The sequence below is a fragment of the Corvus moneduloides genome, chromosome 19 (assembly GCF_009650955.1).
Source record: "Corvus moneduloides isolate bCorMon1 chromosome 19, bCorMon1.pri, whole genome shotgun sequence".
NCBI classification, from domain to species: domain Eukaryota; kingdom Metazoa; phylum Chordata; class Aves; order Passeriformes; family Corvidae; genus Corvus; species Corvus moneduloides.
Genome location: NC_045494.1, coordinates 2,494,664 through 2,518,007, shown reverse-complemented (window position 1 = coordinate 2,518,007; position 23,344 = coordinate 2,494,664). Strand labels below are relative to the sequence as shown.

Genomic DNA, 23,344 nt, shown 5'->3' with positions numbered 1-23,344 from the left:
TGAAAATGTCATTGTCCCATTGTCTCTCACAGGACAGGCCAAGCCAAACCTCGCTACACTCGTCCCAAATTATCCTTCCTTCCCCACAGTTCCCATTCCCATGAAGGGAGGAGATGGCTGGGAGCAGAATAATCTAATAAAAACACAAATGAGAACCAAAGAAACTGAAATAGCCACTGGATCCTCCAGCACAGGAGCTGCTGCAGCCTGTCCCACCTCCTGCTCCATAAAGTTCAATCACCAAGCTCCTCTGCTTGATCTCTCCATCTGCAAAGTGCATTGTTTTTGGGAAAACCGGGACTTCTGACTGTCCCTGCACAGGGCTGTCATCCAAAATACACAACAGCTTCAGAGCAATAGCTGTGGCCCCTTCACACCTCATGACGCACTGGGAAAATCCTGATTTGAGCCCCAGATCCTGCTCTTGGTGTTCAAGGATGCACCAGGAGGTACCACAGATGTTCTGGACACAGTTTTGCTCCTGTTTCCCATCACCTATGATTGTAACAGCTGAAAATCACACACGAGCAGCGTCTGAATCCTCCAAATAATTCCCAGTGAAGGGGGATGAGCCAGGGGAAAGCATCCCCCTCCCCAGCGAGAATCCGGGATATGGAAACAGCCTCTGGCAATGGTTCTGCAAGAGGGAAGCAGGAGAATCTGGGGACGCTGGAGCTCTCTGCTGTTTGTGGACAGGGCTCTGGGATTAATTTTTGGCCCAGGAGTGAGCGCTCACACAAACACTGACACTGAAGCCTCCAATTGTGTTTTCCCTGGACAAACCCAGCACATGACTCCGCTCGCCTCCCGAGCGCCCTGACCAAAGCCAACGCTGGAAACAACCTCGGGTCTGAAACAAACAACATTTCGGGGCAAACCTTCCCTTTGCAGACACAGGAGATTTTTTCAGCAGTGAAACCACAGAAATTGTTTGTCCAATTTCTCTGCAGCAAATTTGTTCCCTAGCAATGAAGGAGCGAGCTGGGAGAAGGAATAAATAAATCAGAACTTGTAGAAAATTCAAACTACTGTAGGCAGGGAGTATTAGAGAATAAAGTTATGGCCAGACCCAGATGTAGAAACTGGACATCTTCAGTCAGCTCTGCAGTAGCTCCCCTTCCCTTGCCCTTCCCCTTCCCCTTCCCAAGATGGGGACCCGAGCCTGTCACTGGACAGGAGGAGGGTGAATCCCACCTGGACAAGGGAGATCTGGTCACACTGTGTGCAGAATTTAGATTTTAATAAGAAAAGGCTCTGTGAAGAGGAAGCTGGAAGGTGAAAGGCCGGGCACTGTGCTGGAGCAAATGGGAACAACAAAGGTAATAAAGTGTTTTGGAACCACTTGATTTGGATATAAGGAAGAGGTGTTTTTACAATGAGGATGGACAGACAGAGAAGCTGTGCCTGCCCCATCCCTGGAAGTGTCCAAGGCTGGGTTGGACAGGGCTTGGAGCAACCTGGGATAGTGGAAAGTGGCAGGGGTGAGATGAGGTGCCCTTTAAACCTCCTTCCCAACCCAAACCACTCTGACTCAGAGCTGGCAGCACCCAGTCCACAGCTCCAAGTCCAGCCCTGTGCCCATCCTGTCACCCTCTGATGTCCCCTGTCGGCTCCAGGGCAGAGGAGGGCATTGCACAGGGCTGGGGGAAGCTGCAGCCCTCACACCTGGGGACAACCCCCCAGTTTGGGGTGACACTGCCATGCCTCCCCCCTGCCCTGCCCGGTCCTGCTGCCGCCTGCCAGGACTCATCCTCCAGCCCAACCTCCCACACCCTCCTGCCCTGCACACACCAACCACTCACGGGATGGACAAGCCTCTGCAGGTCCCAGCTCAGCCTAAACCCCTGAAAATCGGGAGAAAATTCCCCTGGGCCTTAGCAGGGCACTGTGCAAGGGTGCCCTAATCCTGGGGAAAGCAGTGGGATCCTGATTCCGGGACATCTTTGGGAAGGGGAAACAGGAAAAACATAAAAAAGACCCTAAAAAGTGACATCATGCTGTGGAGGGACACGGGGTTTGCTGGGCTGTCTGAGCTTGTGTGTGACAGGGACATCCCAGTGCGCCTGATGGCACCTGGCAGCCAGCAAGGGACAGGGCCAGTGCGCCGGGAAATGCTGGAGAATGAGGATTCCATCCTCTGCGGAAAATAATGCCTTGAACCTGTGTGAGGAGAGGGTTGGGGTGGATATCAGGGAAAGGTTCTTCCTGCAGAGGGTGGTCAGGCACTGGAGCAAGGAAGTGGTCACAGCTCCAAGCCTGCCAGAGCTCAAGAAATATTTGAACAACTCTCCCAAGGACATGGTGACATTCTTGAGGTGTCTGTGCTGTGCCAGAAGTTGGATTCCATGATCCTAGTGGGTCCCTTCCACCTCTGGATATTCCATGATTCTATGAAAACAGCTGGGTTTAGATATGGCCCAGCGGTTGGGCAGTTCCAGCAGCATCTGAAATCTTCATGGAAACCCAAAGGAGCATCCCTGAGCTGGCACCTGCGTGCAGGCTTGACCAACAGAAGTTTGTTACAAACATTAAAAGCCAGTTAAAATCTGCAGCCTTGCCACATCACTTCATGGGACAAGATCTCAGGGTCCCACCACGATGCTGCTCCCAAAGCTGCCATTTCTGATGTGTGAGTGTAGGGTTTGTCAGCATTTCCATGGCAAACCCCTCATTTTGGGATTTATTCCTTGGCTGTAAGGATTTGCTCGAGCTGAGTGTTTGGCAGGAAGGACCACGACCATTTCCCTTGATGCCTTTTCCTGGTCTTAAAATCAAGAATCAAACATGGTTAGAAGGGAAAAAGGGATTTTACCTCAGTATTTATTTTAAGGATCCTTAGGCGCACCATGTCCAGGTGAAATGCGCCAAGATGCACATTGCAGTGCACAGTCCAAAAGATCTGGTATAACATTGTAGGTGTTACTAATTAGCAGATCTATCAAAGATTCCCCAATGAGAGGCTCGAGTGAGCCCCCCCTCCCCAAGGAACCTTCCCCTGGATGGTTCTATCTTAGTTTACAGAATGTGTTCTGGAGAGGACCTTGGGCTCTGGGGCACGCTGATCCCTGGCTACGAAGCTTCTAAAATGTTGAGTCTCTTAGCTTGACAAAATAAGTCTAAGAATGTCGGCAAAAAAACCACTGAGAATAAAAAAGCTATAAAGAGGTTTATAAAAAGGGTATAAAAGGAAAGGCAAAAAGTCATCATGGCATCACCCTCATCCCTGAAGCCCTCTGAAAAGGAGGAATTACACACAGAGCCCTAATTGAGGGCTGCAGCTCCTTCAGACTTTGGCCCTTGCAGCCAAAAGTGGCAAGGCCAGGTGAGTGCAAGTTCAGTGCCTGGGGCTGGCTGGGAAAAGGAGGCACAGCCCCAAATTCAGCTCCAATGCACATTTTCCAGCCCAAGGAATGAGTGGCAGCACGGCTTTCACTCCCATCTGTGCCCTCCATGCAACCTTCTCACTGGATTTTATACCTTCGTCATCAGTATTTTGCCCGAGTGTAAAATACCCTCAGCACTAATTTAACTGTAAATGGGTTTGAAGTGCGCATTTCTTAGCGCTCAGGTATTTTTATTACATTTTGTTTGTTTTCTCCCCATGTTCCTATAAGGAAACATATAAATAATGGTAAACACTGCTTTGTGAAGGTCTGTTTTTTCCTTTCTCTAGGGATTTTTTCCAGAAGGGGGGTTCCTATGTGGCAAACGGGGTACCCATCTACCACTGCCCTGAGTTTCCCGTGTGGACAGTGTCCCCATCTCAGGGAAAGGTCACCAGATCAGGTCTATTGGCTCTTCCCATGGGAAACCTCCATGATCACCTCCAAACACACCCTGCTTGACTCAGGATATACTCATTCCATCTGATCTGGCTGCAAGGGGAAAAATGAAAAAACACAGATTAAGCACTTGCTGATGGCAGGAAGACAGGCAGGGGCAGAGGGATGCAGGGATGCAGGCAGGGATGCAGGCAAGGATCCAGGAATGCAGGGATGGATGCAGGGATGCAGGCAGGGATGCAGGCAGAGGTGCAGAGATGCAGCCAGCAGCACAGGGATGCAGGCAGGTGCACAGGGATGCAGGCAGAAGTGCAGGGATGCAGGCAGGCGTCCAGGGATGCATGTAGGGATGCAGGCAGGGATACAGATATGGATGCAAGCAGAGGCATAGGGATACAGAGAGGGATGCAGGGAGGGATGAAATTGGGACTGCAAGCATGGGCACGGGGATGCAGGTATGAATACAGGCAGGGGCACAGGGATGCAGACGGATGCAGACAGGGATGATATTGGGGCTGCAGGCAGGGGCACAGGGAGGGAGGCAGGCAGGGAGGGAGGCAGGAGCGCAGGGATGCAGAGAGGGGTGCAGGAAGGGATGGCAGGGGCACAGGGATGCAGGCTGGCAGGGGCACAGGCAGCGGGCAGACGCGGGGCGGGCAGGCGCTTCGCTTCGCTTTCTTTGGGGAAAGAGCAGCGCACGGGCGGAGCGGAGCGGCGCGGCACGGTACGATGTGAGGCAGGGCGATGAGATGCTGTGCGGTGCGGGGTGATCCGGAGCGATTTGAGGCGGTCTGAGGCGATCCAGAGCGGTCTGAGGCCATCGGAGCGGAGCCGAGCGAACCCCGCCGCCTTCCCCGCGCCCCCTGCCGGCGGCGCGCCCCGCCGGGGGGAGGCCGCGGGACTACATCTCCCATGCGCCGTTGCGGCGGCGCCGCGCGTGCGCGGTGCGGCCCCCCCCCGCGCGCGCCGGAGGCCGGGGCGGCCGCCCCGGCCCATCATGTAGGTGCAGCCGCGCCGGCCCCGCGCCAGCCGCGCAGGGACCCCCGGCCCGGCCCGGCCCGGCCCGGCGCGGCCCCGCGCGCCCCGAGCCCCGCGCCGCCCAGGCGGGAGCGCGCGCGGGGAGCGCGCCTCGCATCTTTTGTGTGTTGGGCAACTCGCCCCGGAGGAGCCGCGCGGGGAAGTCTCTTTGTGCGCGCGCCCTTCCCCCCACCCAGGCGGGGGACAATGTCTCAGCCCCGAGGTGAGAGGGGCGTGCGCGCGTGCCGGCCGCGCGTGCACGCGCGTGTGCATGTGCAGGCGCAGCTGCGGGAGGGTGCATGTGCGCGTGCATCTGCGCGTGCATTTGCGCGTGCAACCGCGGGTGCAGCCGCGCGCGCGTGCAACGGCCGCGGGTGCAGCCGCGGGTGCGCGTGCATGTGCACGCGCGCGTGCACTCGCTTGTGCAACTTCGCGGGCGCGTGCGCGTTCGCTTGTGCAACTTGCGGGTGCAGCTTGCGGGTGCGTGTCCGCGTGCGGGTGCACGTGCAGCTGCGGGTGCAACTGCGGGTGCAACTGCGGGTGCATGTGTGCGCGGGCAGCTGCGTGTGCAACTGCGCGTGCACGCGCGGGTGCATGTGCATGCACGGGCATGGGTGCACGTGCTGCGCGTGCCCGCGCGTTTGCACGCCCGCGCGTCCTGGGGTCGCCGCTCCCGGTGCCGCTCCCGGTGCAGCTCCCGCCGCATTTCCTGCTCCCTGGCGCTGCAGCAGCCCCGCGCTGGCTCCAGCCGGGAGCCGCTCCCGGGGTGACCGAGCCCCTCGCCTGCCTTTGGCACGGCCGGGAAAAGGGGGGTGTTGGAGGAGCAGCTGCAGCCGGGGCTCGGTGCGGGGTTAAAGCAAACTTTTAAACAAGTCCGCGAGGGAGATGAAAGGTGAAACTGGAGTGGAGTTACCAGGAATTAAATATATACCTATGTTTCCATGGGAAAGTATTGTTCTCGTGCCAGCGCTGAGATCATTTTCCACCCATTTCTCTCCCCCCCACCCCGTAATATTTGGTAACTTTTGGTCACAGGCAGCAGTGGGGTTTGTCACACCAGCACGCTCCGAGCGTGCAAAAAGGCAGGAATGGAGCGTTTGGGAAGTGCAGGGAGGCAGGAATTGGGTATTTGGGAGCTGCAGAAAGGCAGGAATGGAGCGTTTTGGAACTGCAGGAATGGGAGCATTTAGGAGCTGCAGGAATGGAGCATTTAGGGGCTGCAGAATTTGAGAATTTAGGAGTTGCAAAAGGGCAGGAGTTGGGCATTTTGGAGATGCAGGAATTGAGCATTTAGGAGCTGCAGAAAGGCAGGAATAGAGCATTCAAGAGCTGCAGGACTTGAGCATTTAGGAGCTGCAGAAACTGAGAATTTGGGAGTTGCAAAAGGGCAAAAATTGAGCATTTAGGAAGGGCAGAAGTTGAGCATTTAGGAGTTGCAAAAGGGCAGGAATTGGGCATTTTGGAGCTGCAGAAGTTGAGAATTTAGGAGTTGCAAAAGGGCAAAAACTGAGCGTTGAGGAGCTGCGAAAGGGCAGGAGTTGAGCACTGAGGAGCAGCAGGAGGGGGTTTGGGAAGGGGACAGCAGTGATTTATTTCTGCCAGCGCGGTGGCACAGAGCGCTCGCTCTTTGCTTTTTAACTCGCTGGTTATTCCGGAGAGGCTCTGCCTTGTGCCCTGCAAGGGCGGGGGGGGTGGGAGGAAGTGGAGAATTTAATATTGCAAAAATGCTGCGGGAATGCAACAGCCCCTGCAAGAGCAGGCGGAGGGAGCTTTAAGGAGGAGTTGCTGCGGCCATTCATTGTGGAAATAGATGCCCATATGTCAGCGAGCGGCCACACAGATGCAGCTTTTGGAGCTTTTTGAAGTGCTTGTATTGGATATTGCAGCTTGGCTCTCCCTGCATCCTGCAGCCCTCGCACATACTTGGGATTGGGGGGCGGGGGGGGGTGAGAGGTAGCATGTGGCCCGGCAGGAGCAGGTCCCAGACTGGGTTTGGAGCTGCCTCTTGTTGTGTTTATTTATTTATCTATTCAAACTAAGCCGTCTGTGAAGCCTTCCACAGTAATCCTTGCAAGAGAGGATGTTGGGAAGGAGGTGCCTGCACAGCTCTTGCCACACAGTTTTCCTTTGTAGAAGAAAAATGTAAAGTTGTTGTATAATTTATTCCTAATTTGGGTTTGCTGTAGTCATCCTTTCCAGCCGAGCAGGGACTTGTAAAAGTTTCCGATGCAAAGAGCCAAGGAAGTTTGATAATGCAGGATTGAACACGGTGGTACCCAGAGCACTCTGCCACTGGCAAGGAGGGTCCCTGGGAGACCCTTGGGGGGGCAGGGGCTGGCCAGGGGGGTCCCCAAAAAGCCTGGGGGTGGCAAAGGTGGAGCATGCAGAGGAGGTGACGGGCAGGGACCTGTGCTGGTGGCCCTGCAGGGGTGCTGAGCGTCCCCCACGCTCCCCAGCACCGGCCTTCTGTGTCCTCCCCAGTACCAGGAAAAAGGGAAGATGGAAGTAGCCAACCCACAAAACATGATCTCAATGAATGGCATCATTCTTGAGTCCCGTTCCCGTCCTCCTCGCGCTCCGCAGCACCAGTGCCTGAGCCCGCATTCCTCGCACGGATAACTTTTCCAAGTTCAGCTGTTCAGGCCGAACTTTTGCTCGGGAAGGGGTTTCAGCTCCAGGGTTTGCACCAGAGGTGTCGTTCTTTGGGATGAATTAAGGGAGGCATAATCTGCATTTCGGGATCGGCTTTCATGTGTTGCACAGGAGGTTCCTCAGCAGCTCTTGAAAATACAGCCCAGAGCCCCAGCCAGCTGCTGAGCCCTCTCCCTGCTTTGAATCCTTTCCAGAGTTGTTCTGAGAATCTGCCAGAGATGAATTTTTTTGATGCAGCTTGTCAGGGGAACATGTGAGCAGCAGAGTTGTTCTTATTCCCTGCAAGGAATCCCACCTGGTTCAGGGGGATCCTACCTGTGCCACGTGAACAATGGGAGGGGCTTTGCCTCCTGCATAGTCTATAAAGGTTAAAACTCTCCCTGAAATCCAGAAACAACACTTTCCTTCTGGCCCTTTCCATAGCAGGAATGAGCAGATGCCTCCAGCGTTGTGCTCGTGGTTCTCAGCCACATTACCTGTCCTGATGGGCTCCCTGAGGGTCCATCCAAATACAAAATCCGCCTGAAGTCAATGACATCCCTGCATTTCACCCTGTGCTTGTTCCTACCTTCATTCTCTCTTTTAAACTGCAGACTGGTATTTTTTTGTTGGATGGACCAATCCATAGCCAGTCAGCTTTTCCTGGGCACAGCAGGTTCCTGCAGCCTGTTCCGTTCCTCACCTTTGGAGTTGAGCCTGCTCTGGCCCAGAGGGCCTTGATGTTGATGGGAGTTCAGAAGTTGAATCGTTGCCCAAATCCAGCCCGTTTGGCTGTCATGACTAATAGGATATTATTTGGGAAGAGGAGGGGGGAGAAAAAGCAGAAGTCCATATTAATTTCAAGCCAAGTGCAGTTTGAGGCTGTAAATCTGAACTCTGGTGACAGCAGATACATAGAAGAGTCTCCCAAATTCCTTGCAATGGGGGAATTATTCTCTGGTAAAACCCACATGGGAGAAAACACCTGCAAATATGCAATTTTCTCCACTGAAATCAGAAAAGGGAAGGGGGAGCAGTACCCATTAGAGCACTGATTCATAAATACATGGAAATGATATTTAAACTAAGTATTGCTGCCTGTTGATCTCCCACCTAAACCTCAGACTTTGTTGTTTCAAATACAGTTCTCAGTGCTCCAGCTGCAAAGGGAGGCTGGGATTATGAGCAGCACGTCCCACGTGATGCTGGCTGAGCATGCACCCTATGGACTTTGACCCAAGGCCCTGCACCTATTCCAAACACCAGTTTTGTGTGAGACATTCTTGCTTTCCCCAGCTAGAAGTCTCAGTGGAGCAGCTGTAAAGCCAAAATGTGAGTTGTTGGTGTTTTTTTTGAAGCCCTAGGTAGGTGGCAGGTTGTTGCTGGTGTAAGATTAACCTGCAGGCAGCTCCTGTGGCTTGTGCAATGTGCATTTTGCCTTGTCAGCACCACCTCAGCTTCTCCCCACTTGCACACTCCCATGACACAGGCACTTGGCAAGGGCACGGGGAGCAAAGCCATGGCACGGTCAGGTGCAAGCCTAGCAAAGCCTGGACTAGCAGCAAATTTCAGCTCGAGTTGTTGATTTATTTTTAATTACATTTTTTTTTAAGGGTGCCCTGTTGAATTAGTTTAGGTGCTGCCTGCTGTGCTGCAGTGCTGGAGGTGCCTGTGTGCCTGCTTTGAGTGAAGAGGGGGCAAATGTTTATAAAGAGGTTTAAAAACCTCGTGTAATGCCAGGCTGGAGGAATTACCCAGCTCGGGAAGAAGGAAAACCTGGTTGGGGCAGAAAGTGTTTGGCTGGAGATGATGTCTGGCATGAACCAAAGCACTGCTGTGCCCAGGTGAGCCAGTGGGAGCTGGGACACCTGGGTGAGCCCCTGCCTTCACCCTGCACTGCTCTGAGGTGTTTGTAGGGTGCCCTGTCCCCGTGTCCCAACCCGTTCCAGCACTGCTCAGGGCAGCAGCCCCTGGGTGCCACCCAGGCTCCTGGCAGGGGCAGGACATAAACAATTTAAAAGCTCAAACTAGAAGCAATTCTAGCAGTAAAAGTGCAAAGTTGCAGGAAAAAGGGAGCAGAGAGCTGAGTGCTCCTGCCAGGCTCCTCAGTGCCACACCGAGCGTGGCTCCTTTTTGTTGTTTTAGTCACCAAAACCTCGGCGCTTCCTGGGGGTGAATTCCCTCCCGTGACACATCCACAAGCTGCTAAGGTGAAGCGAATGACGCTCCTCAAAAACCACAGGAGTTGTTTGGAGAGATGAGACACCTCACTGCTCCCAGGGTATGGAGCCGTGCAACGTGGTTACAGCAGGTTTGCACACTCTGGGTCCTGTAGTTGCAAATACACAAGATGACTAAAAAGTTGCCTTTTCCCCCCAAACAGTGCCTGTGTTTGTTGTCACTTGGGCTTTTTTTGTTTCTGAAAACAGCTCGGACAACACCTCTAGAAGTCTCTCCAAAAAGGATTGAAAACCAACACACCTGAAAAAAGCTCTGATCCTTTTTTTAAGCTGGAAAAAGAAAAATAGTGTGGGAGTTTTGTTGGCACAGGAGTGGGGATGCTTTTCAGCCCTCTGCAAACACACTTAGAGGCCCAGGGCTTGTTACCCTGGTCATTGTGATGATTCCCAACCCTTCCCCAAGGCATTCACCCCATGAACTTGCATTCCTGATGCTGCTGCAGCTCCAGAGGCAAAGCTGACACCTGACAGGGAGTGCAAGCACAGGGCAGGTCACAGCTGTGATGGCAGAGGGTGGCACGAGCAATTCTGAGTAAGAGTTACTCACCAGGTGTCCCTTCCTGCTGTCACTCACGTTCTGGGGGACCATTTTGGGGTGCATTTTACAAGTTGGCAGCATGACCACCAGCAGCATCATTAGCTGAAGTGTTGAGTCAGCCTCCAGTGGCCGGAGAAATTGCAGGAGTGTTCTTTCAGTTTGAGACATGGACAGAGCTGTAATTAAAAAAAATAAAAATCTGTTTCATTACCTGTGAAGTTACTTAGCTCCGTTCCTTAGGGCCTGTCTGGGAATAGTTGAAGGGATTAGCATTATCAGCTAGAGCAGTGTTAGCAGGGAAGCAGATCCAGGAGGCTGGAGCTGTGCCACGTCAGATATTATGGTCTGTGGTGGCCAAGTGATGAAGGCCATTCGGTGCAATTTCCATATCTGCTCATTGCGCAAAAAGTCGGGGATTTTGTTTGCTTTTGTCTTCCAAATCCACAATATTCTGCACTTGACAAGTGTGAATGGAAAATGACTCCTGCTCAGTGACCTTGGCACAGTGAAAGCAGTTTGGAGAGGGGAGGTCTGGGGCTGTTGCTTGTAGGGCTTTCTCTTGCCTCAAAGCCAGAATTAAACCCAGCCTTCAAACCTCCCCGTCCTTTTAAACTGGGAATTCCAAACACAGAGTGTTCGTCCCACCGTGAAAGCCTCCAGGCATTTTTGAGTCCTCTTTACTTTGGAGATGGTGCTGAGAAATGCTGGACATCCTCAGTGGGATCTCCAAGAAGCTGCTCATGCATCCTGGTCTGCTGGTGCTGTCAGAGCTGTGGCAGTTCCCTTTGGATTTGCGTCCCATCCTCAAGCAGGAGCCTGGATTTGTAGGGGCAGGGTAAGAGATGGCATCAGGGAATGCTCTGGGGTAGGAGCTATACTGGCTGCTCCCCCCAGTTGCTGTTGGAGCAGTGGCTGTGGCTTGTTGGGCTGCAAAACCTGAGTGCTGTGAAGCCCAATGCAAACAACCTCTGCAGCTGGGGTAGGGTTTCAGATTTGTAAGGAGAAAAAGCTTTTTTTTTTCCCTTACTCGAGCAGGAAAACTTCACAGAGCAAAGCTGATCCAGTTTCTTGCTGGTGCTGTTTTGTTAGCCTACTTAGCCTGCAATTTTATAATCAAGGCTGGGTTTTCTTAGCCTGCACCCAGGCAGATCAAAAATCATGAGAAGAACTGAAGCCCGAGCAGCAGCCACTTCTGCTGCATTCAGATGAAAACAGTGGGGGGACAAAAAAAGAAAGAAAAAACCCAGCAGAAGTTGCAGATGAGATGCCAAAGATAAGGCAGCAATAGAAAATCGGTGCAGGAGTCAACACTTCAGTGTCTGCAAGAAGAGGCCTTTAATGAAGGCTGAATCAGCACGGACTCGGGAGCTGCTTTTGAAGGAGAATCTTTTTCTAAACAAAAATATGTAATTGCACTCAATGAAAAATGCTTATCAGTGCCAAATGGCCTCAGAGCATCGTGTGGCTGCTCTGTGCAAGTCCCAGGCACCGTGCTTGTGTGCCTGTGTTCATCCTGCACTGGGGGCTGATCCCCGAGTTCCTCGCTCCTGTGTTTTCAGCAGGGCTCATTTCACACTCAAGCAACAAGTTATAAAAATTACAGCTTCACTCCATGGTATCATTCCTCTCGTGAATGTTTATTGCTTCTCCAGTAGTTCAAGGTCAGATATAGAAAATGACTCAAAAGTCTTTTGTTGTTCTGACAGCTCTGAAGTGATGGAAGGCCCAATCCAGCAAAGACAAACCTTCCCAGAGAGCTGGCACCAAAAGGGAACGGAGGGAGAATATTTTAAAGGCAAACCCGGCATTGATTACTGACGTTTAAAGTAGGTTCGGATCAGATATTAAGGAAAAATTTTTTCCTGTGGGGGTGGTGAGGCACAGGGTGCCCAGAGAAGCTGTGGCTGCCCCTGGATCCCTGGAAGTGTCCAAGGCCAGGTTGGGCAGGGCTTGGAGCACCCTGGGATAGTGGAAGGTGTCCCTGCCTGTGGAATGAGATAAGTTTTGAGGTCTTTTCCAACCCAAACCATTCCATGACTGGGTGACTGTTTCCCTGGATCTGCTCCACTCTGTCTGCTCTCAGCACCTCCATGTGCAGCAGCCCCGTCAGAGCCTGCTGGAGTGCCAGGCTGCCTCAAGTACCTGCACACAGGAGGGAAACAATCCCTGCCAGAGCAGGGCACATGAGCTCAGAAGGTCCCTCTGGCACCGGCTCTGCCTGCAGGGTTTGTGCAGCACCAAGCACAGCCCTGGGCTCAGCTCCTTCTTGCAGGGCACCTCTCCAGCGCTGGCAGCTGCCCCCAAGTTGGAGCCACACTTCCCAGCTTGGATTTCAACACAGCCTTTCTGCTAGGGCTGCTTTAATTGCCTGCAGTTAGGGTCTCCAGCGCTGCAAAAGGATGGAGAAACAAAACCCAGTCTGGCTTTGTAAGGGCTAGGATTGATTTCTTCTCTCAACCAGCTGATGCTGTGACCTTTCAGAAAGGAACTGCCAGCCTGTGACTGTGGGGTTTGTGCACGTGACTGCCCAGGGTTAAAACACAAATACGGGATATTTCTTGTAGTTTTATCCAAGGAGAGGAGCACCTGTAGGAGCTGAGAATAGCTGAAGGAAGAGACAGGGACTTTACGTGCTGTCATCAAAATGCCAAAACCCCTTTGGGCTAAGCTACATCTTAAGGAGATTTGTTTAAGCACTTGACAAAAACGCCTTGAGCACAAGTCCAAGGCACAGCATGGGGCTCTGGCAGCCCTGAGGGGCTCTGGGGGTGCAGGGGGTCACCCCAACCCCTGCAGAAGGGGGTCAGGCTCTGGCCAGCTGGGGCTCTGCTGGCTCTGAGCTGCAGACACAGCTCTGACTACGATGTCCTTGCAGGTCTGGCAGTAGCAATAGGACAGGGCAGCTGCTGCACCTAAATATGAGCAGCACTGAGGTTTGGGATGTGGAGATGTAGATAAATCCTGCAGTCAGTCCCCTCTTGCAGGTTGAAGAGGAAGATGCTGCTGGTTAATGCAGAAGTTCCCTCCCAAGCAGACCTTGGTGCTTAACCGTGTTAATTAAATGCTTTCAAAAACCACAAGATTGACCTTCACTGCATGCCCACAGATTTTTCTCTCATTTAACAAGCAGAGGGTTGTCAGAGTAGCCTATTAAAGGAGAAGAAAGGCAATGCTCTAATACTGTTGGGTTTTGACCTGTTCCAAGGTGTTTTTCTGGTTTTTAACTCCTAAGAGATGAAAACCGCAATCCCCTAACAACCTACCAGGAGAAACCAGGCTGGGACAAGGAGTTCTTGCCAGAAACAAGACATAAAATCTGATAAAATAGTGAACATAATACTTACAATTGATGTTTTTTCAGATATCTATGCAATAAGATATCTGATAACCAAGACAACCATTAAATCTACAGGTCCTTGTGTAGCCAGAGAGCTGTTGCTGTGTGACATGGAATTATCCTTTGGGAGAGACCCTCTGGAAAAAAATAAAGGCGAATAACCCAGACTCTGACTTCCTTACCTTTCCCAATGACACCAGCAATTTGCTCATTACTAATAAAACTTTGGAACCTTTCTACAGAGAATTTGGATTCCTGCCAAGGAATCAGTTTTATAAATTAACCACAAGAGCAGATTGTGCATTGCGTGGAAGGACATCCCACATCCCAAAGCAGCCCCCTGACAGCAGCATCGGAACTGGAGGGAGAGCCCAAAATAACCCCTGGCAGCTGGGGAGGGCGACACCGATGCTGCACTCAGAGATGATGAGAAACAAGTTGCTTTCTGGAGACAAGAAATGAAAAAATTCTTCACTGAAAAAGTGATTGGGCACTGGAATTGTCTGCTCAGGGAGGTGTTGGAGTCACCATCCCTGGACGTGTTTAAAAAAAGCCTGGATGTGGCACTCAGTGCCATGGTTTAGTTGATGAGGAGGTGTTGGGTCATGGCTTGGACTTGATGATCTCAAAGGTCTATTCCAGCCTGGTTCATTCCGTGATTCTGTGGAGTGAGACAAGGCTGAATTCGCAGGGTTTGGCAGAGAGAAGGACCCCAGGGCTTGCACCTCTGCGGGTCCCTGTGGGGTGCCAGCAAGGGAGTGTGCCCTGGGAATGTCCCTTCCTTGGAGCCACCTGAGCTGGGCAGCACCTTGGGCTTCCTCCTAGCATGACTTCAGCTCCATTCATGTCACCAGGCAGCTTCCTTTAAAGCCAGGCATGCCGTTTTTTCCCTTTCTTTTTTTTCCTTCCCCTCAAAAACATTTGGTACTTCCCCCGCAAGAAATCAGGAGCTTGCTGTCTGATAAGGGGCTGGAACAGCTTCCTGCAGTAGTAGAGAATTCCTCCTCTGGCTCTTCCTGCGCCGAGCCAGAACAATGCCAGTGCTTCCAGCGTCACTTTACCTCGGAGCACCCTCATTTAGGGTCCATCCTGTGCGAGCATCTCCTGCCGAGGGGGGCTGCTTTTCCAGCAGTTTGCTTTAAAAAGGGTTTTTAAAAAGGCATCGCCACAGCAGAAAGGCAGGAGCAATCCTGAGGTTCACTCAGAACTGATGCAGAGCAGGGCCCTGTTTGGAACAGTAGGGGCTGGAGAATTTTTTTTCTTTTCCCTTAAAGGAGAGGCTAAATAGGATTTTTTTCGTGTCTTCATGCTGAAAGTGCACACGCACGTGCTAAACTCAGCGTCCGAGTCCTTTTGCAGGACTCAGTGGGACCGAATGTGCTTGAGTGGGGTTGAGCACACACATAAGAATTTACAAGGTTGGGATATATTTTGTCCTGGTTGCTAAGTGGGATGGACGCTATGGATCTGTGTTGATGATTTATGTTACCCTGCTTCTCTTGGTTACTTTTTCCCCCCCATTTCTGCTTATCTGCTCATGCACATGGGAAGCAGTATAATTTTGGGGAGTTTGTGTGTATGAGTGAAACTACAGCCTCAAACCTCACATGGGGAGTTCTGTGGGGGCTTTGACAGAAAGGCTCATGAAGGGAGGTTTGTATTTTCAGCTCCTGCTTTAGAAGGCTGGGTGGAGAGGTGTGACCTGACAGGCTTTGATTCACGTGGACATATGTAGAGAGAAAAAAATCTGCCCACTTGTGTCACTTTATTGGGAGGACAAGACTTGCTGCTGCCACAAGTCTGTCACAGTGCTGTGCTGTCATGGATTTCTTCAGTGTGTTCTCCAAACTGAGATAAAATTGCGTGATAAAAACTGGGAAAAGGCTTTTGATCTTTATATATGGCTCGTGTTTTTTATATTCCAGCCAAACAAATGTGTGCTCTTCAGCCTGGAGGAGGCTGAGGAGAGATCTCGGCAATCTGCAGCTTCCTCCCGAGGGGCAGCTCCAATCTCTGCTCGCTGTGACAGGGACAGGAACCTGGGGATGGCTGGAGCTGTGTCAGGACAGGGTTAGGTTGGATTATCAGGGAAAGGTGTGGGCACTGCCCAGGCTCCCCAGGGAATGGGCACGGCCCCGAGGCTGCCAGAGCTCCAGGAGCGTTTGGACAGCGCTGCCAGGGATGCCCAGGGTGGGGTTGTTGGGGTGTCTGTGCAGGGCCAGGAGCTGGGCTGGATGATCCCTGTGGGTCCCTTCCAGCTCAGGATATTCTGGGATTCTTTGGAGGTGTCTGGAAGGTCGTGGTCTCTGACCTCTGGCTAAAATGGGTTTGAACTTGAAAGAGCTTCCCTGGGAGCTGCATCCACCTTGCCCTGCACAGCCTGGAGCTCTTGGAGCCTTCCTGCTGTGCCAGCCTGCTCTGCCGAGGTGTTTGCAGCACCCAGAGCTGGTGCCCGTGGTCTCACTGCTGCTGCCATGGTGGTGCTGGAGCAGCTCCAGTCCTCGCCTCTCTGTGCCCGTGGGCTCCTGGAGCAGCCCCTGTCGCTGCTGGCCGTGCCGTAACAGGAGGGCAGTGCCCGGAGCTGCGGCGCTGGAGCCCTGGATGGTGCCAGGGCTCAGAGGGGACGTGGGTTTGGGTTCCTGTGGCTTCTCCCTGGGAATGGTGTTCCTGGGTGTAGGACCTACCCTTTTGCTGGAGGCATTGCCAGCAGAGGGAGCAGGAGTTAGTTCCTCCCCTCTGCGCTGTCTGGGACTATAAAATGCCATCTTTAATAACTGAGATATAAAAATAAGCAAGCTCTTACATCATTAAAGAATAGTGGGAGAGCTGTGTGATGGTGTGGCACAAAGGCAGGTTGATCAAAGCCTTGACCATGTTGAAACTTAATCACAATATTTGGCTGGACCTTTGCAAAAATTCCCCGTGAGTATATGCAAGGAAGCAGATCCTCTCCTTCCGTGCCAGAGCTGCTGGTGTTGTGGTGTTCCTCTAATGCAGGAAAACTCACTGGGCAAAGTTGCCACCTGATTTCTGACCTGCACATGGATGAACACAGCCCTGCTGTTCATCAGGGCCTTCTGCAGAAGGCGAGGATGCTTGATAAAGAAATGGCTTGTGGCACATTCCTCTGTTTCCACCTGGCTCTAAAAGTCATTGATATTTTATAGCTCATGGCATGACCAAATCAATGGGCAGTTTTCTTTCTGTGGAGCATAAATGGCCCATTTTTTCCCAAGGTATCTTTACTCAGGAGCAGAAAATTATAACTCCCAAGTTTTACATGCAGAGCATCAGCAGGAGATGTCTGATAGCAGTGCAGCTGAAATGTCCAAATTTACAATATGCTGAACAAACCCAATCTGTGCTTGGTAAAATGAGACTCCTGTGGCTGCCTGGAGCCCCTGGTGACAGCAATAAAACTGTACCTCACATTGCCCTGATTGGATTTTGTTGCAGCCTTTTGTGAGGGTGGTGGCACCAGGACACGTATCCCACAGGGGAGGTGCTCATTGAGCAAAAACATCTCCGTGGGGGAATGGGGCTGCATTAAGGCGTGGGGAGCAGGAGCTGGAGGATGAAATTTCCATGCATTCTCTTCTGGGGACAGGGACACCCCAGAGGGGCTGTTGGCAGGGCTCCCCAGGTGAGCCCTTCCTCTCCCAGTCACACCCTTTTGATATCCAGGCCCTGCTTTTCTCATGTGTAAATCTCCTGACTCCCTTAGGCTGGACAAGCCTCAGCACTTGCCCACAGGGCTTTGCCAGTGGGTGCTACAAGGCAGCATCAGGAAGCTGTCTGTGTGTGGGGTGTCAGGCTGTCCCTTTTGGGGCTGAAGGCTGGGCTGAAAGCTGTAGCCAGCTGCTACAGCTAAGCCAGGAGTCTGGCACAGCCTTTACATCCCTGACCCTGCTCAGCCTGGCACTTAGGCCAGCCTTGATGGGAACGTGAGCTCAGGCTGAGCACGTGCTTAAACCCGAGCAGCAGCAAGGCCCAGGAACGCTCCCAGCTGGAGCCGCGGTTGGGCTGTGCCCACAGCAGCATCAGCGAGCGGGTGGCAATGTCACCTTCCTGTCCAAAGCCATTTGCCTTTCTCCGTGCTGGCAGCACAGCTGGCAGCTCCAGGAGGCCCTGGCTCGCCAAGTGGGTGCTGGCACTGCCAGGCTGGCTGCCCCTGCAGCCGGGGCAGAGGCAGGAGCTGGTCTGTGTACTCAGGGGAGATGCAGCTCTGCTGCAGAGCTCCCACTTTGCTGCTTCAAAACTCCTTTGCAAGATCTGCTGAGAGAAAATCCCAGCTGCACCGAGCACATTAGAAACCTGAAAAACAATATTGGAGCTGGAGAGAGACCTTGAACAAAAATGTGTCTGTGGGGAAAGAAAATTGGGGTTGAGGCTCAGCAGATCAGGGGGGAATGGAGTTGAGCTCGATGATCCTTGTGTGTCCCTTCCAACTCAGGATATTCTGTAATTGTATGAGGTGGATTCTTTACTATTGGGAGCAGTGGGTTTGGGAAGTACAGAAGTGTTTGTAGCTGGGCTGGGGCTCATGGACTTAAGGCAAATCCTGCTCCCCTCATGACTGAGGCAGATGGAGCACCTGCTTTTGTGTTAAATGTGGGACAGTGGCTGCTGCCCGCTTGGGATATGTGTGGGAAGTTGGTCAGAGCCCCGTGGTCACTCATGGTGGTGTTCTGAGGTGAAATCTTGGTGGATAAGGGGAAGTAAAAAAACACGAGTGGAGAACTGGAAGTGATGCCCAGCTCATGGGCAAACCCATAGCATCCCCTCAGCTCACTCACTGGCTGTGGGAGCTTCATCCCCTCATCCATGGGGCTGCATGGGGGGCACCCACTGGCATGGCAGAGTCCCTTGGAAGACTCCATAGGGTGCTGCTGCTGCCCTGAGGAGCAAAGCCCTCCCTGCCTTCTGTTGGAGGGGGAGAGCCAGGCACAAAGGCTAGGATAAGACACGATGCAGCAATATTTGGGAAGCTCTTGGCCCTTCTGTGCTGCTTTTCTGCTGCTGGCAGGTGTGGGAGGTGTCTGTGCCCCTGCCCATGCGTCCCCTGTGCCCGGGCAGAGCCCACCCCCTCCTCTGCCCACCTCCTCCCCATCCCACCTCCTGCTCTGCCATGGGCAGGTGCTCTTTGGCACGGGGAAAACAGACACAGAGGTAGTGGCAGTGAAAGCAGCCTCGTCCTCCAAATCCTCCTGCACAAAAGCCCTTTTGTTCCCCGGGTGAATTCCAAGAGCTTTCCTCCAGTTTTGATTCCAGTAAACTCCCACTGCAAGCAGACAGGCGAGGGCTGAAAACAAAGCGGCAGCAAAATGAAAAGTCCCTTGTAAAAAACCCCGGCCAGGGCTGGAGGCTCTTGTCTAACAGCTTTCCTGGCCTGCAACTCCTGTGGATTTCCTGATTGGAGATAAGGAGCAAAGAAAACAAGCTCTAGGATGGGGAAGCAGCGAGGCCAGTGGACCTTGGCAGAGGGAAAATGGGGCTGTGATTTATGGTGTGCAGGGGACTGGGGGAGCGCCTGCCCCATCCGCTGGCTCCCCGGAGCTCCACTGCTGGGATTTCTCATGATATGGGGGAAGGGGAGAGGCCATGAGGCTTCAGTGGCCTGTGTTGCTCTGTGGGGTCTCCATCATCATCACATCTTTCCCAGAGCAGCCAGGAGGATGTGGCCATCTCACTTCTGGAAGCCACAAGGATTGCAACCAGCTCCAGTGACCACAAGGAGCACGAAGCCCAGTCCTTTAGGGCATCTCTTGGACCCCAGCAGGATTTCCCTGAACCTTGGCTGTGTGTTTCTTGCAGCTTCCCTGTCGTGCAGCTGTGAGTGATTTGTAGGATTTGAGGGCATTTGGGACTGTGTGATGGGAGGAGTGGAAGGGATGCTTGGGCCACCTGTGAAATCAAGTTGCTGGGTAGAAAAACAGTTAAGCAAAAGAAGGTGAGAAGAAGGAAGAGGCTTTGGTCCCGAGGAGATGCCTGTCAGGCTGTTGGAGATGGGAGGGCGCATGGACAAAGCATGGAATTCTGCATTTGTGGGCTGCATCCTTTGGCAGCTGCTGACATCCTCATCCATGGAAGTCCCTTGCTTTGGGGGATGTGACTCGGAGCCCGCAGCTGCAGAGGTGCTTCTGCCTGAATTCCTCACTGCACACACCGAGCAGAGGGGACACGCAGACAGGGCTTGTGCAGCTTTGGGTGTTGGTGAGATCCTTGTGGGTCCCTTCTAGCAGGGTGTTTGTGATTCTCCATCTCACCCATGGCCATGCATGGGGCTGTTAGGGGTGATATTTGAGTGTGCACATGCTGGTGCTCATCCCTTGCACACCACCGCCTCCTCCCCTCTTCAGCCCGTGGATCCGAGGCACTGCCAGTTCCTCACAGAGCCTCTTGCAGCTGGGGTGAATCAGCAGAGAGCTGAACATTCCCACCTTGCACTCGCCTGGGAGGAGAGTGATTGAGATCTCCGAGGGCTGGTGCAGGGGTCAGCTTGGGGCAGCCGAGCCCCGGGTGGGTGGAATTCCCTGGGATCAGGTGCCCGGCTCAGGTGTGTGTGGGGTGGTGATGCCACTGCACGGAGGTGCTGCCGTTTGGGAGGAGCTGTTCCTTTGCCCCAGGCCACCGGAGCAGCTGGATGCACATGCCAGATGAGTTCAGCCAGTGTTGTAACAGGGTTTTTAATATTCCAGTCTCCTGTGGCCTGTGCTGAAAGCTGTAGGCAGGCAACGAGCTCCTATCTCCCATCTCCCATTAGCACCTAAGGGACCACGGATTTCAGGCTGCTTTGCATTGCAGCTGCTGTCTGACGGGAAGCTGGCTGATCCTGGCAGGGCAGGGTGTCAGGGGAGGGCTCTGTGTGGCCTTGTCACATCTGCAGATGCCAGCGTGGTGCTGGCACCAGCTCAGCAGGAACAGGACGGGTGGCCCCGCGCTGTTCCTGTGATGGATTGGAAGTGATGCTGTGTCTGGGCTGGGAAGGGACATTGTCTGGCAAAGCTGTTTGTTGTCACCTCCCCATTAGCATCAGGAGAGAGCATGTGGCTGCTCTTTGCTGATCTGTGAGTGTGGAAATGGGCACTGAAGGCCTCATTCCCTCTCATGTTGGTTTTCCTGCAGGCCAGCACTGGAAGGGGGTGGAGGAAACACATTGGACCAGAGCCCAGTTGGGAAGAGAAATCCATGGTGCTGGAATGTCCAAGCCAGTGTGGCAGCCCATGAAACAGCTCAGTGAGGTGTCCGTGAGTTCCACAGGGCAAAAAGGATCCTGAACTCCCATACCTTTAGGATCATCTCCATTAGATGACCCTCCTTCATCTCCAGACTGGCCCTGGGTGCTGGTGTCCCACAATACCTGCTGGATGGTTGCTCCAGCATGTGATTATCCCAGTGCTCCCTGCAGGAGCTGCAGGGGGGCTCAAGTTTGTTTGGTGGGGGGCTCCAGGGGGTACAGAATTGCCCCAAAGCTGTATCAGCTCCCCATCCCCTCCCCAGCATCCCTGCAGCCCCTCCTCAGGGCATGTGTTAGCACAGAATCTCATGTCTGATCTCTATCAAAGTGTCTCTTCCTCTTTGCACTCAGAAGGTCTGAACTCTTCTAGAATTTGGAAATGCACTCTTATCAGAGTGACAGACAGACTCTCGTAACCAAAATGTGCAGATAAACAAGAAGAAATTGCATCCCTCTGGTTTCAGTATTGACATGAGTAATCCAGCAGCCCGCAGCCCTTTTGCAGGGTGTGTTAAGAGGAAAATGGGCAGAGTAAGAGAGATTAGCCCAAAATTACCTTCAAAATTGAATTACTGAAATACAGAGCTTGAAAGGTGGACAAATAGGTCCTGATATTTGCAGAGTTTGGTGACATTTCTGTCTGTGTCTGCACTGCAGGATCCACAGATTAAGCCTGCTGGAGTCCGTGTTGCAGAGCTCTCTGCTCTGCCTTGTTCCAGTGTTTTCTTCTGGTGCTGTTCAGAGCTTCTCCTGCTGGAGGCCGGTCTGAGGCAGGCACGAAGCCCTGACCTTGTGATTTTACCTCGCAGCAAAGCTGAAGATCTTTGTCTCCGCGGTGTTTGTGCCTCAGCAGGGCTGACCTACGTCAGCCGCCACCGGTCGGGAGCGCGGCTCCCGCGGCAGAGCCAGGCCCTGGGCCGCAAATAACCCTGGCATTGCTCAACCCCGCCACTGGTTCACCGGGTGCACCTCGCCCGCTCCCTCACAGCCCTGCTATTTTGGTTTGGAGCCTCTCCTGCCAGGGGTTTATTACAGGTTGCAGGGTTGAGTCAGAGGAGCGAGTTCAGCCCTGCGACGGAGAAACCCCGGGGCAGCTGCTGGCATGGCTGTGTGCTGGGACATGGCTGGGTGCTGGGGCATGGCTGGGTGCTGGGACACAGCTGGGGGCTGGGACATGGCTGGGTGCTGGGGCATGGCTGGGTGCTGGGACACAGCTGGGGGCTGGGACATGGCTGGGTGCTGGGGCACGGCTGGGGGCTGGGGCATGGCTGGAGGCTGGGACATGGCTGTGTGCTGGGACATGGCTGGGTGCTGGGACACAGCTGGGTGCTGGGGCACGGCTGTGTGCTGGGGCATGGCTGGGTGCTGGGACATGGCTGGGTGCTGGGACACAGCTGGGTGCTGGGGCACGGCTGGGTGCTGGGGCACGGCTGGGGGCTGGGGCATGGCTGGGGGCTGGGACATGGCTGTGTGCTGGGGCACGGCTGGGTGCTGGGGCACGGCTGGGTGCTGGGACACGGCTGGGGGCTGGGACACGGCTGGGTGCTGGGGCACGGCTGGGTGCTGGGGCACGGCTGTGTGCTGGGGCATGGCTGGGGGCTGGGGCATGGCTGGATGCTGGGACATGGCTGGGTGCTGGGACATGGCTGGGTGCTGGGACATGGCTGGGTGCTGGGGCACGGCTGTGTGCTGGGACATGGCTGGGTGCTGGGACATGGCTGGGGGCTGGGGCATGGCTGGGGGCTGGGGCATGGCTGGGGGCTGGGGCATGGCTGGATGCTGGGACATGGATGGGTGCTGGGACACGGCTGGGGGCTGGGACATGGCTGGGTGCTGGGGCATGGCTGGGGGCTGGGGCACGGCTGTGTGCTGGGGCATGGCTGGGTGCTGGGACATGGCTGGGTGCTGGGGCATGGCTGGATGCTGGGGCACGGCTGGGTGCTGGGGCACGGCTGGGGGCTGGGACACATCTGGGTGCTGGGGCATGGCTGGATGCTGGGACATGGCTGGGTGCTGGGGCATGGCTGTGTGCTGGGACATGGCTGGGTGCTGGGGCATGGCTGGGTGCTGGGGCATGGCTGGGTGCTGGGACATGGATGGGTGCTGGGGCATGGCTGTGTGCTGGGACATGGCTGGGTGCTGGGACACATCTGGGTGCTGGGACACGGCTGGGTGCTGGGGCATGGCTGGGTGCTGGGACATGGCTGGGTGCTGGGGCGTGGCTGGGTGCTGGGACGTGGCTGGGTGCTGGGACATGGCTGTGTGCTGGGGCATGGCTGGGTGCTGGGGCATGGCTGGATGCTGGGACATGGCTGGATGCTGGGACATGGCTGTGTGCTGGGACATGGCTGGGTGCTGGGGCATGGCTGTGTGCTGGGGCGTGGCTGGGTGCTGGGGCGTGGCTGGGTGCTGGGGCGTGGCTGGGTGCTGGGACATGGCTGGGTGCTGGGGCATGGCTGGGTGCTGGGACGTGGCTGGGTGCTGGGGCGTGGCTGGGTGCTGGGGCGTGGCTGGGTGCTGGGGCGTGGCTGGGTGCTGGGGCGTGGCTGGGTGCTGGGACAT

At 54.2% G+C, this 23,344-nt stretch overlaps 1 protein-coding gene across 1 annotated transcript in view; it reads left to right on the top strand.

Moving 5' to 3' along the window:
- The first annotated feature begins 4,858 nt into the window (after positions 1-4,858).
- MAP2K6 (mitogen-activated protein kinase kinase 6) overlaps positions 4,859-23,344 on the top strand; it is a 53,802-nt gene continuing 35,316 nt past the window's right edge. The window contains exon 1 of the mRNA XM_032129371.1: positions 4,859-5,022. Coding sequence (XP_031985262.1) covers positions 5,007-5,022 — 16 coding nt within the window. The 5' untranslated portion in view covers positions 4,859-5,006. The remainder of the gene's footprint in view (positions 5,023-23,344) is intronic.